Source organism: Marmota monax, unplaced genomic scaffold, assembly GCF_021218885.2.
Source record: "Marmota monax isolate L192 unplaced genomic scaffold, Marmota_monax_Labrador192_F-V1.1 WCK01_AAM20220418_F8-fsc00125, whole genome shotgun sequence".
NCBI classification, from domain to species: domain Eukaryota; kingdom Metazoa; phylum Chordata; class Mammalia; order Rodentia; family Sciuridae; genus Marmota; species Marmota monax.
Window position 1 is genome coordinate 642,225 of NW_026695235.1, and position 18,341 is coordinate 660,565.

The 18,341-nt window shown below is 34.8% G+C and overlaps 1 protein-coding gene across 1 annotated transcript; it reads right to left on the reverse strand.

Annotated features, from left to right (window-relative positions):
• Positions 1 to 11,594: 11,594 nt before the first annotated feature.
• LOC124089227 (keratin-associated protein 13-1-like) lies at positions 11,595 to 12,149 on the reverse strand. The gene has a single exon (XM_046439225.1). It carries the CDS (start codon positions 12,102 to 12,104, stop codon positions 11,595 to 11,597), a length of 510 nt encoding a protein of 169 aa, XP_046295181.1. The 5' UTR covers positions 12,105 to 12,149.
• Positions 12,150 to 18,341: the final 6,192 nt, after the last annotated feature.

The following is an 18,341-nucleotide window of genomic DNA, read 5'->3' on the forward strand; positions in this document are numbered from 1 at the left end:
TTTCTCAAACTTTCCCAACTACATTCTGCAATATTTCCTGTTTTGCTTATCACACTAGGTTCCATCCTTCAGGAAATTTGGATGTCAATTTTTGTATAAGACAAGATCAAGGCCAGATCTTTATTCAATTTCAGTTTCCATTGCCTCATGTTCAGAAAAGGAAGAGCATAAAATTTATCTTTCACCAAATGCTGTTTAAGATCTTCCAGTAATAATGATCTTTAAACCTCTGAAACGTATTCAATTCAATTCAATAAGTCTTTCTTTTCAATTCATAGATAAGCCTTTTTCTTTGTAGATTTCTGTCCTTGTCAAAATTTGGTCTATCATAGCAGTGTATCGTTTTCTGAAAGACGTGCAGACAGAGTACAAACAAAGCCACAGGAGCCACAGGGGATGCACTTATTAAAAAGAAAAAAAAAAAGGATTCTAATTTTTATTAAATAATTCACAAATAAATTTGTATAATACATAAAAATTTCCACAGCATGTTGCAACTATAATATATAATAACTAGATTAACAAAAACTTAAATGGTTTCAAGAGCACACTAAAACAATGGGTCAACCTATCTCCCAGCTAAAGCAGAGAAGGCAATGATGACCTCAGATCAAGGAGTAGCTGCATATCTTGTTGGAGTTTAAGCAAACTGGAGGTAAACTCAGAGACTAAACCAAGAGACAATGTTGCTTGTCAATTATTTGAGGAATCTTACTAAGAGGGCTTACATTATCTGGAAAATGGTAAATAAAAATATTTACATATGTAAATGTGCATACATGTGTGTACAAACATGTGCATAAATGCAAGTATTTATATCCCACAATCCATAGATGCTTATATACTATGTCTATAATGGAACAAAACATTACTTAAATTTTGAATAAGCATGTACATGTTATTAAAATCCAAAAGAATAGAAATAAGAGAGAAGAAAAGATTCATATTTGACACAAATTTAGAATTAGTTGTGAAAGACTTCAAAATAAATATAATAGCTATGAGAAGAATTTTTAAAACATATGGAAAGAATTGATAAACATATCGGAAATTTTAAGCAACTTGAAAATAATAAAAAAGTAGCCTAATAGATATTCTTTTTTTTTAAAGAGAGAGAGAATTTTTTAATATTTATTTTTTAGTTTTTGGTGGACACAACATCTTTTTATTTTATTTTTTATGTGGTGCTCAGGATCTAACCCAGCACGCCACACATGCCAGGCAAGCGCGCTACTGCTTGAGCCCCATCCCCAGCCCAATAGATATTCTTATATAGTAAGTTAAGATTGAAAAATAAAATTTATGAGATAGTATCAAAAGAATTATTATTGAAATGAAATTACAAAAAAATAAAGTTGAGAGTTTTTGGTGTTGTTGTTTTAATTCCTCAGTTTCAATTGCACCAAGGAATCAAGATTGAAAAAAGAGAGAAAATTAAAACATTGGAGACTTTCTGAAAAATATCAAGCAACATAAAATTTATGTAAAAATGCAACAGAATAATGGTACAGGAAAAAAGTTTTATGTAATAGGTGGAAAATGTGCACATCAAAAATACAACAACAAAGGAATAAAAACTCCAATCCATAGGCACAAGTATTCTAAGATTCTTATATCAGAAAAAAACACAAGAAAATCTCAAATGGGCATATAATAATGAATCTATTTAATTGATGAAAAACAAAAGCAAAAGAAAAAATCAGAAAGGTACCCAGCAGAATTTTAAAAAAAGCCATATACATTGAATTTAGGGGAATAGTGAAAAGAATTCCACCAGATTATCAGGAGAAATATAATAAAATCAGAACAAAATGAAAGATAATTTTAAAAGGCTAAAAATATGTCAACCTGGAATTTGATATTAGTTTAAAATATCCTTTGTAATAAAATAAAACACTTTCAGAAAGTCAACATCCTTACGAAATTCTAATAAATAATTTGATCTAGTCTGATTAGTAAGTAATAATTCAATTATCCATTGCTAGAAGTGGTTGGATTTGCAAAGTAAGATCTATGATCTCTGAATGACTCTCCTCAGACCAGAAATTTTTTTATTTTATTTTATTTTTTTTTTGCGTATCTGGGGCTGCAAATACTAAAACAAAAATATCACAGTCTGATATATCTATAATGAAAAGCACATGTTTTGAAATTGTCCACATGTATGTTGTGGACAAGTTATTTATTTATTCATTTTTTAAACAATAATATTTCCAATAACCTATATTGTACGGGGTTGACCATAAGACCACATGACATCTCTTTAAACTGACACTTCTCATCATTTACATCTCAGTACAGTTTTGTGACGCATAATGATTTTTTTTGGCCAACAAGAGATCACATATTCTATGGTGGTCATGTAAGTGTTATCACCTAGGGAGGTCATAATTGTTCTACTTTGTATAAATATACTTGCTATTGTTGGCACAATAAAATCACCTAATAACATATTTCTCAGAATTTATTCCCCCATCTTAAATGATGCATGATTGTACAAGTGAAGAATCAGAAATAAGAGTAAAGAGTAAGAGAATTAGCAACCCCTTTGATTGATACAGAGAACATGAGGCAGAATTCTATCCTCTTTGAAAACAAATTAATTAACTTTCCACTTGTGTTAGAGGAGTTCAGGTCTTAATTTATTACTCTAACATTTTACTGGGAAGAACATTTTGAATACCTGTTTTTAAAACAGAAGTAATGAAGAAAGCTAAACTACTTTACTTGCCCAAAGAAATAAAGGAAAAAAATACTTCTCCTTTTTAACACAGAAGCAAAAAATAATTCTTTTTGTTGATTTTCTTTTTTGCCACTGTGAAAAAAGACCTAAAAAGAACTACTTAGAGAAAAAAAAAAGATAATATGGGGCTCACAGCTTCAGGGGTCTGAAGAGAGAACCAACCCCCTTGCTCTGGGTCAGCAGTGAAGCAAAACACCATGGCAGAAAAGTGTAGTGGAGGAAAACAGCTTAGGATGTGGCACCAGCAAGCAGAGAGAGCACCACTCACCAGGGGCACAACATAAACCCCAACGGCTTGCCTACATGCTCTACCTCCTTGGGCTACACTCCACCCGCCTACAGTTACCACCCAGTCAATCCATATCAGTGGGTCAATTCTCCAGGTCAAGGTCCTCATAACCTAATGGTTTTACCTGTTAACTTTCTTGCATTGTCTTACACATGAGCTTTCTGGGATACCTTCTATCTAAACCATAAAATATATGTATATATTTTTTAAAATATGCAAGTTTTTGTAGCTTTTGGCTCACTCATTTTCTTACATAATGTCACTTTTTAAATTAAAATTGCTGACCATCATAAAATTTAAATTTTGGCATTTTGGATTATTTATTTTAGATTTTATTATGATTTTAATGAATTCTGTTCTTATCTAATTCCCATCTTTGTAATTTCTAAAATTTTTTAAGTTTCTCTATATTTTTGCTAGCTGCCACACAAAGCATGCTGAATATTCCATTTCAAGACTTCTTCTATTCTCACTGAAATTCAATTTGTGTCCTCTTGGAGAGCAATATCTCTAATTTTACTATATTATATTATCATCCTGCATTTCAAAATATTTTCTAATTTCTTTCATGGCATTTTTTTCAGTGACATCTGAATCATGATAAATGACATTAATTAACTTGCAATACTGTAAGTTTTTAGTTAAAAATTAGTACCAATTAATTTATATCCTATATTTCCTCATATTTAGTTTTTAAAGATATGCATCACTAGTGGTGAACTAAACAAGAGCTCTAGTTTAAAATCTGATGGATTTTTGTGTATAAGGCCTTTTTGTATAAGTTATTTGTGTGTAAGTTATTTGTCTTAAACAATACAAGTTCCAACTCTCTTGTATTGATAGTTCAAGGTTTTTTTTTCTGATAGTTTAAGTTTGAACTCTCTCTACCTAAATATCTCAGGAGCAGAGAACTTAATGCACTCAATGAAAATTGACTATGTACAACTGCTGTCAACCAGAGGGAAGTTAAGCACATATACTAGGGATGTACACAGCAAGATAACAATTCAGGTTTCTAGGATGTGGTCCAGATTAAGAAGCATGTACACTTGAGGAAACAGTGCCTATTTTTACTATATTATATTATCATCCTGCATTTCAAAATGTTTTCTAATTTCTTTAGAAACCCTAACTTGTACTTACATTTGAACTCATTTGATTTAGTTCGAAAGGTATTTAAATCCTTGTGTTTTAGTCAGATTTTTCATTACTATGACTAAAGGACCTGATCAGAACAGCTGTAGAGGAGGAAAAGTTTATTTGAGGGCTCAAGGTTTCAGATGTCTTAGTCCATGGAGGGTTGGCTCCATTCTTGGGGCTCAGGGTGAGCCAGAACATCATGGCAGGAGAGTGTGGTAGAGGGAAGCAGCTCATATGATGATCAGAAAGCAGAGAGATACTCCACTTGCCAGATACAAATATATACCCCCAAACCATTCCTCAATTCCCACCTACTCGAGCCACACCCTACCACTTTAGTTACCACTCAGTTAATCCCTATCAGGGGAATAATTCATTGATTGGGTTAAGACTCTCACAACCCAAGAAGGTACTCTTGTAAGGTACTCTTGTACAAGAGTACCTTCTTGCATTGTCTCACACATGAGCTTTTGGGGGACTCCTAACACCCAAACAATAACACCTTGTATGCCACACACTGCCTTCTGGGCTAATTCACTTCTCTAAGAGTGTGCAAACAGATCATCACTGAGCCCAGCTGGGAAGGGTCTAGGTTCTAAAGGTGTGGGTTCCCTGTTGGTGCCTTCCCAAAGCTTATTCCAGTGTAGCTGTAAATAAGCTAACTTCCAACAGGACTGCTTCAGTTGCATCTCATCAAAAAAAGGAAAGTCTTTAATTTCACCTTTATGGCTCCTAAGTTCTTACAAATGCTGTATTCCAGGAAATCACTAGTTCCTAGAACAAAAGATGGATCATTATAAATGAGACAAATTTAAAAATAAAGTGATATCTTTTTATAGAACCAAGCAACCTTTAAAAATTTTTTCTGTATATCATTTCACAATCTTGACTAGTCTAGTGAGGAATTCACTCATTTATTCTAGTGTTTTTTGATATTTGAGAAAGTAGAGACTCAAAGAGAATCAGAGACTTGACTAAAGAGTTACTTTCTCTGAGAATTAGAAGTTTCCACTTTCCTCCTGAGAGTTAAGTAGCACGGATAAGGTGGTTGTACAGGCCACCAAGGTAAGCTTGCCATATAAATGTGAGTCTTGAGACCTACCAGTGTTGTGTGTGGGTGTTCAGCCAACTAATTCTAGAATTCCTGATTCCTAAGTCCTGTTTTAATATTGTTTCAACAGTGCCTTGTGACATCTTCCTTCACCTTCCCTCTCCCCTCTTCCGCTTCTCATCCCTATTATCACTGCCAGCATCATCATCTCCAGATAACTTAGAAGTAATAAGAGTTTCTATACTTCTTCTTTAAAATCTAAAACTAAATACTGAAATTATGATAAAAATTTAGACAATTCTATTCATATTTCCCTGATAGAAACTGAAATGTCAGATGTTCCTCTATGAACTAATTTTTATTTCATTTACAAATTTCATGATGTTTAAAAAATGTTATAATTGATGTTATGCCCATGTACCAAACCCCATCTGTGGGCCTCAGTCATCTTAGAGATTCGAAACATCGACAAAAATAGCATTGATGCTAAGGAATACTTTTAGCTAAGCTGGAGCCATCTCTGATGATTAAAATTATCTTCATATTAGAAGTAAAAGTGGTTCTCTGGTCCTTGTAAATACTCTAGATAGAAGAGAAAACTTCCTTTTAAAAATAATGAGGGAAAGAATCAATACTTACTATACAATAATATAATGAAGCCCTCACACACAGTTGGTAATTACAATGTTGGGAACAATAAACATGTACTATTATAATAGTACTGAAGTTAAGCACAATAATACAACATTTTAGGATGCACATATTAAAGTATCAAAATTTTATCATCATATCTCAAGAAATGGCTCTAGTCCTATACAAAAGTTGCTCTAGAAACAGCTTATTCCAACTCCCAAGACTTTCTCAACTTTCTGAGTTTACCAGGATCAAAACATTATTCTTCCTCTGTTCCTGCAACTTAGCCATCATGATCCTGAATCTCTTAATTCTCTTCAAAGGCATCCCTGTTCTCTGCCAAATTATTAGTATGCCATTCAAAGATCTTGTCCCTTCTAGACTTTTGAGTCTTCCCCTGCTGCCTTCCTACCCACTCTATTATACTGACTCACTCTGTGACTCTTGAATGCAGGGGTTCATGTCTAAACTACTGCCCTGGCAACTCTGTGTGCAGGAATTGCCAGTCATCTTGCTCCTAGCCAACCTGTACTTCTAACCTTGATGGATTCATATATTCAGTTTCCCAGGAGACTCATCATGAGTCATTTCTATGTAACTGATTTCACTAGTTTCTTTTTATGTATTCTTGTCACATGAGTGATTACAGATAGCAGCTTTGTACCCACAAACTTAACTCCAGTGCTTTTTTGTATTAGTCATGCTTCAGTAGCACATTGTCAAACATCTTATCAGTACCAGTCAGTTCTCAAAATAATATTCATCTAGCACTGTTTCTAGGGAATGCATGATGAACAAATATTTTGATACATTTTCCAGGAGAATATGTTCATTCACATGTTACTCTATAATGACAAAATTTAAAAGCAATTCTTAAAAACAAGGTTCCTGTTTCTCTGAACTTATTGCTTAGCAAGGAAGTGCACAAATTATTGCTGTACTTATTTTCCAAGTATGTAAAGAATTTCAACTTTTATATCAATAAAATGACTGCAACCCATTTAAATTAAGGTGGAAAAATGAGCATACACTACCTAAAAGAAAACATGGGGATGGCCAGTAGCCAAAATAAAAGGTGCCAAAAATCACTGTTTCTAAGTAAATGAAACTTAAAATATCAATGAACTGCCACTTGGGATCCACTACATGGCTGAAAGAAATATGAATAAAAATGTTATTGATAGTGTGGAGTTCCTAAAACTCCAGGGCATTGGTGATGGAGGGTAAAATGAGAAAATTAACTTTAGAAAAATGTTTAGCAATTTCCAGTAAAGTTAAGCAAACTTTCATTTCATAGCCCAGAAATTCCATTGTTAGATTTTTCTCAAAAAAAAAAAAAAAAAGTATAAACATAGGTCCGCAAAGGACTGGAACAATCAATATCCATTGCGGCTTTATCCTTTGCTTCTTTATTCCACATTCATCAATGGGTGAAAGAATAAACACATGATAATACATTGACAAAAGAAACAGGAGACAGCAATAAAATAAACATATGCAACAATATAAAGAATCCCAGAAACATTATGTTGAGTAAAAAAGCTGGATAGGCGAGAAATATTGTATGATTTCATTTTTATGAACTCCCAGAAGAAGCAGATTAATCTATGGTGATAAAAGTTATTGCAATCCTTGGTTCTGGGAGGTAGAGATTTATTAAAAGGAGCATGAAGGAGTGATCCAAGGTAGGGAAATGTTCTATATCATGACCAAGTTGTCACACAATTAGGCATATTTGTCAAAAATCATTCTTTATCCTTTAAATTTTGTCCATTTTATTATAATGAACTAACTGAATAAAAAATTATTTAGAAAACAAGCAAAAAAAATCAGCCAATCTCATATCTTTGCTTAAAACCATTTCGTAGCTTCTTATTGCTTTTAGGAGAAAGTCTGTCCTCAAGAATGAGACCTCTAAATACCTACAAAGAATGGCTTCAAAATGCCTCTGTGGCCTCATTTCAAGTCATTTCTTCCTTTTTCTCTCAAAGGCTAGCCAAAATGGTTTTCAATTTTATAATGCACATCTCAAGATTTTGAGTCTAAAAATAACCTGTCCCTGCCCCAGCTTCGTACCCCCTAGGTACTTGTCAAACCTATTTGAAATGTTATTCCTGTGGAAAACTTTTCCTGATTTCTAAGACTAAATGTATTTCCTTTGATGCATGTTATTAAGGACTTCTTTTCCACAGTTCATCATAATTATAACTATTTATTTGATATTTGCTTTGGTATTAGACTCTTAGCCTTATAAGGATAGTTATTATATATTTTCTTTATAGTATTCTTTAATATAGAGTGATGAGCAAGTGTAAACTTGTTTTTTTTTAAAAAAATATTCCACAGTGTGCATCTATAGTGCAGATTTTGGTTCATGGTAATGATTGAATGAGTATAATTTGAAAAGTGATTATTAAATATTGTTAAATGTTCCTTATGCCAAATTATTGGGAATGGAAGTATTTCAGATTTTAGATTTTTTCAAATTTTTGAGCACTTGCTCATGCATAATGGGATTATCGTGGGGATGGGACAAAGTCTAAGCACAAAACTCATTGGTTTGATGCACAACTTACCCACATAGCCTGGAGGTAATTTCATATAAAGTTTTTCATGCACCTGTTTTGACTGTGAGCCATTACAGGAGTTCAGGCATAGAATTTTCCATTTGTGGTGTTATTTTGGCACTGGAAAGTTTCAAATACTGAAGCATTTCAGATTTTGGACTTCCAAATGAGGGATGCTCAACCTGTGCTCACAAAATGTTTGACAGTGTGTCCTGAGGCGTGTCGAGCAGCAACAACAAAACAACTTGGGCAAGGATTTGGGAGGACACCGCTGCTCCCTAGAAACACTAATGAAATAAGAATTAATACATAGAAATTATAAAATCAAGTGCCTAGAAATGATTCTGGAGAGAATTTCCTGGTAAACTGGTTATATAAATTCTTGGAAACCAGAACTGCAAACTAGTTGGTAGACAGATGATCAGCAGCTTTTGGAAGAGTAGTTGTGTGGGAAGCAGATGCTTGGGATATAAGCCTCTGGGTTTAAAAATCCATGCCATATGCATTTGTCAAAATATGCAGCAGGAGAAGCTGGAAGAGTGGAAGTACCTAGATAAAGCACAGATAAGTGCTGGCCTTCTGTTAATTGTGGAGAGTGGGTTAACATGACAAAAATTTAAAGGCTGTTATTTACTGTACTATATTTAATTGTTGGAATAAAAAAATGATAATGCATGCTGACAAGTTCAGAAACTAATGCAAAATTTTAAGATAAAAAACTTGTGGTGCTTATGCTGATTAGTTTGATCTAGTTTGTTATGGCAGTAATAGGGAACTAAGAGAGTAAAGATGCTTCCTGACTTAAGACAGGTTTACAACCCTGTAAACTCATTGCAAATTGAAAATACTATAGGTAAGAAATGCAACTTATCTACCAAATATTATAGCTTAGCAACATTGCATCCTGTAGAATATTGGTTGTAGACCCTACTTGCTACTGAGAATCATGAGTTTTTCACCACGTATCACTAGCCTGGGGAAGACCAAAATTCAAAATTTGAAGAGAGGTTTCTACTGAATATGCAACACTTTGGCACTACTCTAACATGGAAATATTACAAGATGAACCATCAAAGGCTAGGGACAACCTGTATTGCATTTCTGAAACCCAGGAAACCACTCTCTCCTCTGAAATATGGAGACAGTAACAGAGACCTGGGTCCAGCCAAGAAGCTACAGTAGCTCCTTGGGAAAACCCAGCAGCTATCAATGTCTTAGTATACGAAACTTAGCAATCTATCCTTGCAAAGAATGTTAGCATAGGGATAGCTTGGATCTCAAAAAATTGGAAACAAATGAAATTATTTCAAGGACTAAGTTCACTATTTTCTATGTTAATTGTTACAATGTAATCACTGATTTAAGCCCCCCCCCCCCAATTTTCTTTCATTGTTCTTTTAGTTTATTCTTTAACTGTATCAGTGCCATGAATATTTTTAAATATGATGGAGAAAGAAAAGAAAGGAGAAGGAAACAGGGAACAAAGGAGAAAGAGAAGACATGAAAGAAGCTACCGTTGGTTAGAAATTATGAAACAAATTTCATACAATAACCAGGTGCTCAGTTGTGCACTTATAATCCCATCTACTCAGGAAGCTGAGACAGGACAAACTGGGGTTCAAGGCCTGACCCAGCAACATAGTTAGACCCTCAACAAATTAGTGCAACCACGTCTCAAAATAAAAAGGGCTGGCAATGTAGTTCAGTGGTAAAAGGCCCTTAGGTTCAATCCCCAGCATACCCCCAGCAAAACAAAGAAAAACAAAACACAAAAAGCAAAAACAAAAGTCTCAAATTCAATACAATAAAGTAGTTCTACCCATAGCCCAACAGTAAGTTATTGTGTAACATTTTAAAATTCTATCTTGCTCTTCCATTTTAGTTTCTACCTCTGAATAAGTGTTTCAAATTCAATGAACTTCTTTTATTCTTAATATTTTATTGGTTTGGTAGTAAAACAGGAAAGAGAACATGAGGAGATAACTGTGATGTGCTATGAGATTAGCTTTTTTGCCAAGTGTCTAATACTCTGCATTGAATTTTTAATTTTAGAGAATGTTTTAAGATCTTAAGTGAAGAATATCTTAAGCAAAGCATAAGGGAAATATTTGAACATCACTTGTACTATATAAATATTGAGTGTTGTTTTATTATCATACTGCCTAAGTACATTTTTACTTGATAGTATCTTTCTCTAACACTTGGATGTAAGAAGAATGGTGTAGAAAAAAAAAAAAAAAACAGGCCTATGCAATTTCATTTCAAGACACAATTGAGATAGCTGCTTTTGATGTTAGCAAAGGTTTTGATGTTTTCAATTAGACTTAGTTTATATATTGGCAAGGAACCCAGGTGCATCTTCACACCTGTTGGGACTACTTTTTTTTTTTTCCTTTCTAAGTTTGCTGGCTGCCTTCTTACACAAATGGAGATAATTTGAGCATATTGAAAATAGTAACTGAAGGTCAGGGATTTAGACAATTTATAAAAAGTGATACTCCTACACTGTGAATACATAAAAGTTGTAGGGAGTCTTTTTCTGAAAAATCTATACCAACCCATTAGTCTTCATTCTAATTTTATTTATGCACAGACCTCATCATCTAAAGCTAAATTTTGTTCTTGTACTTTTCAAACTTCTGATACATTCTAAACTTAGAGATGAAAGGCATATTCATTGAGTGAACATGAATATTCAATTCTCTTTACATTCTAGTTAAGAGAAAACGAATGAGTATCCAGGAAACTCCTTCTTAGATAAGAAAAAATATCTAAAACCTGATCAAAATTTGTGCATGTACCTGGAGATTGGAGCTTTCCAAACCCACAACTGCAAGTAATGGCAATACCAATTCTAGTCAATATATTCCAAGAAAATAATAATGTAAACAACGCAATTGAATGATATAATAAAGAGTTTATTAAAATAAAATTATTCAACTATTTTAGAGGGAAATGCAAAATCTATCATTTCTAGCAACAATACAATTTGGATTATTTATTAATTTTATAGTTTGACAGTCAAAGTAGCAGCCAATATGTGAGGGTGAAAAATAATAGGAAGGTCATAATTAATAATATCAGAATGCTTCTCAGAGAAGAAATTAATAAATAAATTTATTACATAATTTGCATTTCCTAAATGGATTTGACCAATCAACAGGTTAATGATTAGAAGCCTCGTCTATATAATGGCTGGCAACAAGATGAGTGGAAAACCCTAGAAGGAAAATAAACTGGGTTGCAGAAACTGGATCTGAAACCCTGGAAAGGGAAGCCAGAGACACCATAATTCAGAGATCTGAAGCCACGGGATCCACAGCCCAGTGAGTAGCAGCTTCTAGATCCAAAGCCCAGGGAGTGGCAGCTGGTGGACCCAAAGCCCAGAGATCCAGCATAGGTCCTCTGGCAGGGCCTGCAGAGTGTGGATGTCCTCTGGCCATAGCAGGAAGGCTGGCAGGGGCTGGACACCACACAGGACGTCTGGCAGCTGGTGGGCTCACAGCAGGTCTCCTGACTGCCCCTGTAGAGAGAGGAGCCCAGCTGGCAGGTGCTGGGATAGCACAGGTCAGTGCTGTAGAGCAGGTTGCTGGGGTAGGAAGAGCCACAGGAGCTTGGGAAGCGCAGGGAGCCCCCAAGGGAGCGGGAGGAGAAGTTTCCAGAGCAGCAGCTGGAGGACATGTTGAGAGGAGATGGGAGCTCAGCTGAGTGGAACTGAGAAGATGCTGAGTTTTAATGTCCCCTTCTGGACAGAGGCATTTATATACTCTCAGCAGTAGGTGTGGTACCCAACAAGGGCCATCCTTTACATACTTGTGCTCCTTCATTTACAAATGTGTAAGTCAGTAATGTCTTTATAATTGCATTTGAATAGTTTTCCACATAGTCTATTTGTGGGTGCTATTATTGTGTTTTTATAGCCAAAGCCAATAAACACTCCTATGTCAGAAATGCTCTGACTGTTTCACCTTCGTGCTATTCTATCCTGTCCAGGAAGGCCCTTCCTTTTCTTCTTGGCATCTTTCTATTTGTTTTGTCACTGGATATTACGGGGGAATAACTTGTTGCCATCATTTCTCATTTTCCAAAATTACCATTCATGGATTCCATATCATTGTCCTATTGTGTCTCACACTATAGAGAGGGAAAATATGAGCCAAGACCAATTGAATAATATTGATGCCTAGGACCAGAGAGAAACCTGAGCAACTATTCGGGGTCTTGGTGGCCGTGAAGAATAGAACTGAGACAGAGTCAGAAGTCGTGTCCTATTTGCACTCTTAGGAAGAGGATTAAAGTGGTAAAAACTCATAGGATGAGAGAAAGAAGAATTTTAGATTCAATGTATATGACATGAGGACCGTGCTTGGACTGGATTCTCATCTGTTTGTGTAGCTCCCTGGAGAATTCCCTCCTCTTATCTTACACTCCATAAGTCTTGATTGACTTACAGTCTACCTGCTGTGGTCCAAAAATATGTCACTGCTATTTTTCAAAAATCTTGCTTTCTGTTGGCTGCTCCTAGGTAAAAACTTTGCCAGCAGAGATAGATGGGTTCCTGGGAGAAAGGATCCCTTTGATTGCTACCTTTGACTGTTTCCCCACTGACCTTTTAAGGAACTACCCTTACTCTGCCCAGGCTCAGGAACCCCTTTCCCTCTCTCCTTCAGCCTTCTCTCAGGGGAGATTTTGAAGAAGAAGAATGTAGGAAGTTTTAATATATTGAATATTTTTATACTTCTTTTGGACATAACTAATCAATTGGTGTTTACAAATGAATTTGAAATGAGTAATTCCTCTTGGGCATACTGACTAGAGTTAGAAAAGAAAATTATTTCAGTTGTTTAATGATTTTAAATAAGTTAGGTGTTTGTCTTTGGAGCCCATCTGCAGACTGGCTCTGAGAAATGTCCACTAAAGCCATCTTTTAGCCATCTCCACACTGGCCAGGACAGGTCAACATCATTTTGTTGTTGTTGTTGTTACAATTTCACATGTGAGTTGATGCCTTTTATCAATACAGTAAATTCTCAACTGTGTTCTCTTCAGATATTGTTTCTGTCCCATCTGCTCCTACTTTTTTTTTAGATTCCAATTAGAAGTCACACTTTGTAACTAGGTTGAATATACCTTTTAGAATCTCTTCTGCATTTTCAAATCTTTTGTCTCTTTATGTTTCAGTTTGGGAATTTTCTTCTATTCTCTGTTTTAGTACACTGCCTATGAATCTATGTTTAATCTCCCTTCAAAATTCATCAAGTTTTTCAAATTTGCTACTGTATTTCAAATTTCGTAAATTTTGATTAGATACTATTGCATTGTGTTCAATATTCCACCAAAATTCTGTCTTATCCTTCATTTTTTAAACATACTTTTTATTGAGAATAAAGTGCTCTCATTTCTTACTGCAAAATTCTTCACATAGGTGCAATCATGTGTCATTTAATGAGAAATGTGAGGGCATCCCATTTCCAATGCCATGAGGTCTCCTTGAAAAAAGAAGGCTCTGAGTCACAGGGAGGTGCAGTCTAATGGACTTACCACTATATGTGCAATTTGTCATCGACTGAAACATGGTTATGTGATACACGGATGTATTTTAATGTGTGATTTTGTCCTGTGCGTTATATGGATCCTGTGATTCAGATTCTATTTTCTTGTGTTCTTTTGAGTTTTATTCTTCTTTTATTCTTATTATGTTTGGAGTGAATAATACACACTTCATATGAAAAAAAAACTGGATAATTTAACCTTTTTCTAGAGAGAATTTTCTTCTGTTTCTGACAGGCTGCTAGAATAAAGAAACCCATACCCTAGATCATCTTAATCCAATCAGGGATTGATAGAATTTAAACCTGGGCTTCAGTCCTTATGAGAAGCAGTCTAGTAGAAATTTAATTTTATTTCTAAGAAATGGTTCTTTAAGGTCTGGGATATTTCCCAGAGCCCAAAGTCTTTGATAAGGCCTGAATTCCAATTTAGTTTCTCTAGTGAGTTTGTGAAAATTCCCTCAGTCTCTTAATCACTACTTTGAAAATCAGCATAGAATTTTAAGGGAATTGCAGCTACAGGTGCAGGCTCCTTTCTTTTGACTTCAGTTTTGGCCCTCAGAGTATCTCTGTGTTTTGATATTTCTCTGAAATTTACATACATATACAGAGCATATGCATGTAAACATACACACACATACATATATACACACACTTCTAGACATTTTCTCCAACTATTTTATGTACATTAGAACAAATGATTTAATATTTTCAGCCACGTGCAATTACTCATATAATTTTGAAAGATGTATTTATTTTCAAAATATATAGGAATGACTCAAGTAAAAAAGTAGCTACCATGAGGTTGGCCATTTAAAAGTCCATCGCAGTAGCTTCAATTGCAGTAGAAGCAACCTTCCAGGATTCTGCAATTTCAAATGCTGTAGTTGAGGGTTTCCAGCCTGAGTTTCTAACACTGTCATTTTTATACCACATGCATCTGCTTTCTACTAGATCACAATGCAGTTTAAAACTCACCTCAAGGTTTTATACCATTTTGCCTTTTATTTCAGTGTCATCCTTCCAGAGGCTACCTTACTTATTTCCATCTGTTTTGTTATCTATGGTGTTCAAAAGGACATGCCACCCTCAGTAGCAGCTGTGAGTGCTTTACCTATCACCCATGGGGAATCATTTGTATACACTGAAGACTGATTTTATAGAGCATCTGTAAAATTCTGCCTTCGGTCTTTTTCACTTCTCAAAAGCATGCTGCGCTCTTACAAGGGATCCTCCACTAGGCCTGAACTCCAGTGGAACAGTCCCAGAGTGACAGCTGGAGTAATAATGCATCCTGTCTGTGCTCCTTCTATTCCTTGTTACATTTTCCCTCTCCATTTAGGTGTTTACCTGGATAACCTGCCAAATAAAGAACGTATATTGAATCCAAGTTTTCAATATTTGGGGGGAGGACTATGTATTAAAAAACGTATTTGGATGCTTCATCAGTATGTTTATTTTGGATAACTTTCAGTGTGTCTCCTCCTTATAAAATTTTTATAAAATGATTCCTGAGAAAAATCCCAATAATATATTAAAGAAGAAGTCTGTTTTAGTATTGCACATGGCAGATTTAAGGAAAATATCTATGGTACCTTTCTCCAATTTATGTACTTTTGAGAATAGAGAATTCAAAAGTCATCTAACAACAACAACAACAATAAATTATATCTTGTGGCAATTTGTAATAGAATAAGTGATTAACAATGATTTTATGTAAAAGTTGGCTTGTGTTTATCAAAGTCATAAAGTAAGTGATTGATAAAAGTAAGATCTCCAGTATGTGAGGAACATGGTAATTTTGAGAAGAGAAGTAGGTGGGAAGCAAAAGCTGTATCTTTCAACTATGGATGAAGTTCAGCTAGAAGCACACTGCCAGTATCAAAAGCATTTTAAGTGTAGCCTGATGATGAGAAATTATAAACAAAACATCAGAAGCCTCTGTGTGCATAAGTCCAATTCATACAATTTAAGTGAAATAGTCCAACGTTTAATGATTAAGTTAAAAATGATACCTGTATTATGAAGAACAAGCAATAAAACTTTTGAGATTAATTTAGTTCAAAGCTGGGGCATTTATAAATTATCCTTAAATTTAACTTAATATGGGCAAAGTTTTACAGATTTAGACATAAAGCGAAGGGAAGAATATCTCTTTCCCATTCACTGATTCAGAGAAACATCCTTGAATAAGGAGTAAGAGTAACTAAAGAACAATTAATAAATCCTCCAGTTTTGAACTATAAATGTATGGTCCCATTCTAACTCTTAAGTATTTTTTGGTTGTTTGTTTTTCTGGGGTACCAGAGATTGAACCCTGGGGGTACTTAGCCACTGAGCCACATCCCCAGCCCTTTTTAAAAATATATTTTATTTAGAGACAGGGTCTTGATGAATTGTTTATGGCCTCATTAAGTGGCTGAGGCTGGCTTTGAACTTTCAATCCTCCTGCCTCCTAAGCCCTTGGGAATACAGGGATGTGCCACTGCACCTTGTTTAACTCTTAAATTTTATCTTCAAGTTATTAAAAATAGTTATATTTGAAACAACACCAAAAAAACATGAGAGAGGAACAACATCTGCAATATCATATTGATAGGACACTTAACCTCCTTGCTGAGGCACAAAATAAGAAGACATGAATTCTGGTTTTAAAGAATAAAAACTAAAGGATTCACAGAAAAGCTACTTGAATTAAGGGTATTACCTTCTTCTATCATTCCCATTCCTTCTAGAAAGTCTGTATTATGTTACTTTTTAAAATTGCAATACATTTGCCATTTCTTACATTATTACTGTAACTTCATTAGATTATATTAGAAAATGTAATAGTATATGTTGCCACCAATACAGCAGTATACATTTTTTAGTCCTGAATATAATTTAACTAGTTTTGTCTTAACATTTTTTTTTTTTTTGTACAAGGGATTGAACTCAGGGAGATTTAACCACTAAGGTATATCCCCAGCCCTTATTTTTTAAAATATTTTTATTTTGAGACAGGGCTTCCTCAGTTAGTCAAGGCCTCACAAAGTTGTTGAAGCAGGCCTTGAACTTGTGATCTTTCTGTCTTAGCCTCACCAGCCACTGGGGCTACAGGTGTGAGCCACATGCCTGGCTATAATGCAGAATATTTTTAAGTGAACATAGAAAATAGCTGATTATATTCTGGGAATATGATAAATCAAACTTTTTTCCCCCTCAGCTTTGGATCTAAGAGCTCACCAGAAGCAAACCAACTAGTCAACAAACAATAAAAATAATAAGCCAAATATGAAAAACAAAAGATTAAATCAAATTTCAACACAGAAAAATTAAAATAGGCAAATGGAGGTAGGATTGATAAAGAGGAAAAGCAAATGAGAGAGATATTTATAAACACTGCAGAGGAAAAAATAACTGGGGTAGAAAGAAACTTCATGATTAGACAGGACAAGGCAGGGTAGTGCCTGCTAAGGAAGGGGTAGGGAGTCATAGGAAACCTGTACTGTGGAATGATGGAGACATTCTAAGGGGTACAAGCCCTGGATAATTAAAGATCTAGAGGGTAGCCATATCAAAATTCCTAAAATATACTAATCTTGAAAATTTTTGATTTGTAAAGAAAATTGGACAAGATAAATTATGGTTTGAGAGTGCAACACAAAAATAAACATCTGAAATTCTTGAGGCTTCTCTTTGTTCCTCCATTGGTAATTTTCTCCCCCTATCAAAAAAGTGGCTTTCAGCTACTTGGGAATGAACCCAGACTGATCCCCTGGGGCTGTTTCAATGGATACCTTTGGTGTCCACTTGTCCCTAAAAACATGGCAAGGTCTTTCTCCTAGTCTCTTTGTTTTTTACCTGTTTTCTGGCTCTCTTCATTGAATGAGAGACAAGACTGTGACTTCATACTTAGTGTGATACTGTTTTGTGACCGCCATAATAAAGTACAACAGAGGAATAATGGACAATGGGAAAATGATCCAGGTGAGTACTGATCTATTATTTCAAAAGAAAATTAATGTTCTCTTTCTCTAATCTTAGAAAATCATCCACCAGTAAAGCCAAATGTAGACAAAGAGGAAGCATGTAAAAGAGAAGCAGGAAGTTCTTCCCTTGCTGAGATGGAACAGGCAATAATATAAAACAGTCATAGCATTTCTGACATAGGAATAGTTCCTTGGCTTTCCCTGTAACAACAGAATCATAGCACCATAAATGCACTATGAGGAAAACTATTCAAATGCAACAGCAATTACAAAGAGATCACTGAGTTACACATTTGTGAATGAGGGAACACAAATATGTAAAAGATGACCTGTTGGGTACCACACCTACTGCTGAGAGTATATAAATGCCTCTGTCCAGAAGGGGACATTAAAACTCA

Excerpts from the sequence above, each read along its gene's own strand:
- LOC124089227 (XM_046439225.1), bottom strand. The coding sequence starts at position 12,104 with ATGTCCTCCAGCTGCTGCTCTGGAAACTTCTCCTCCCGCTCCCTTGGG.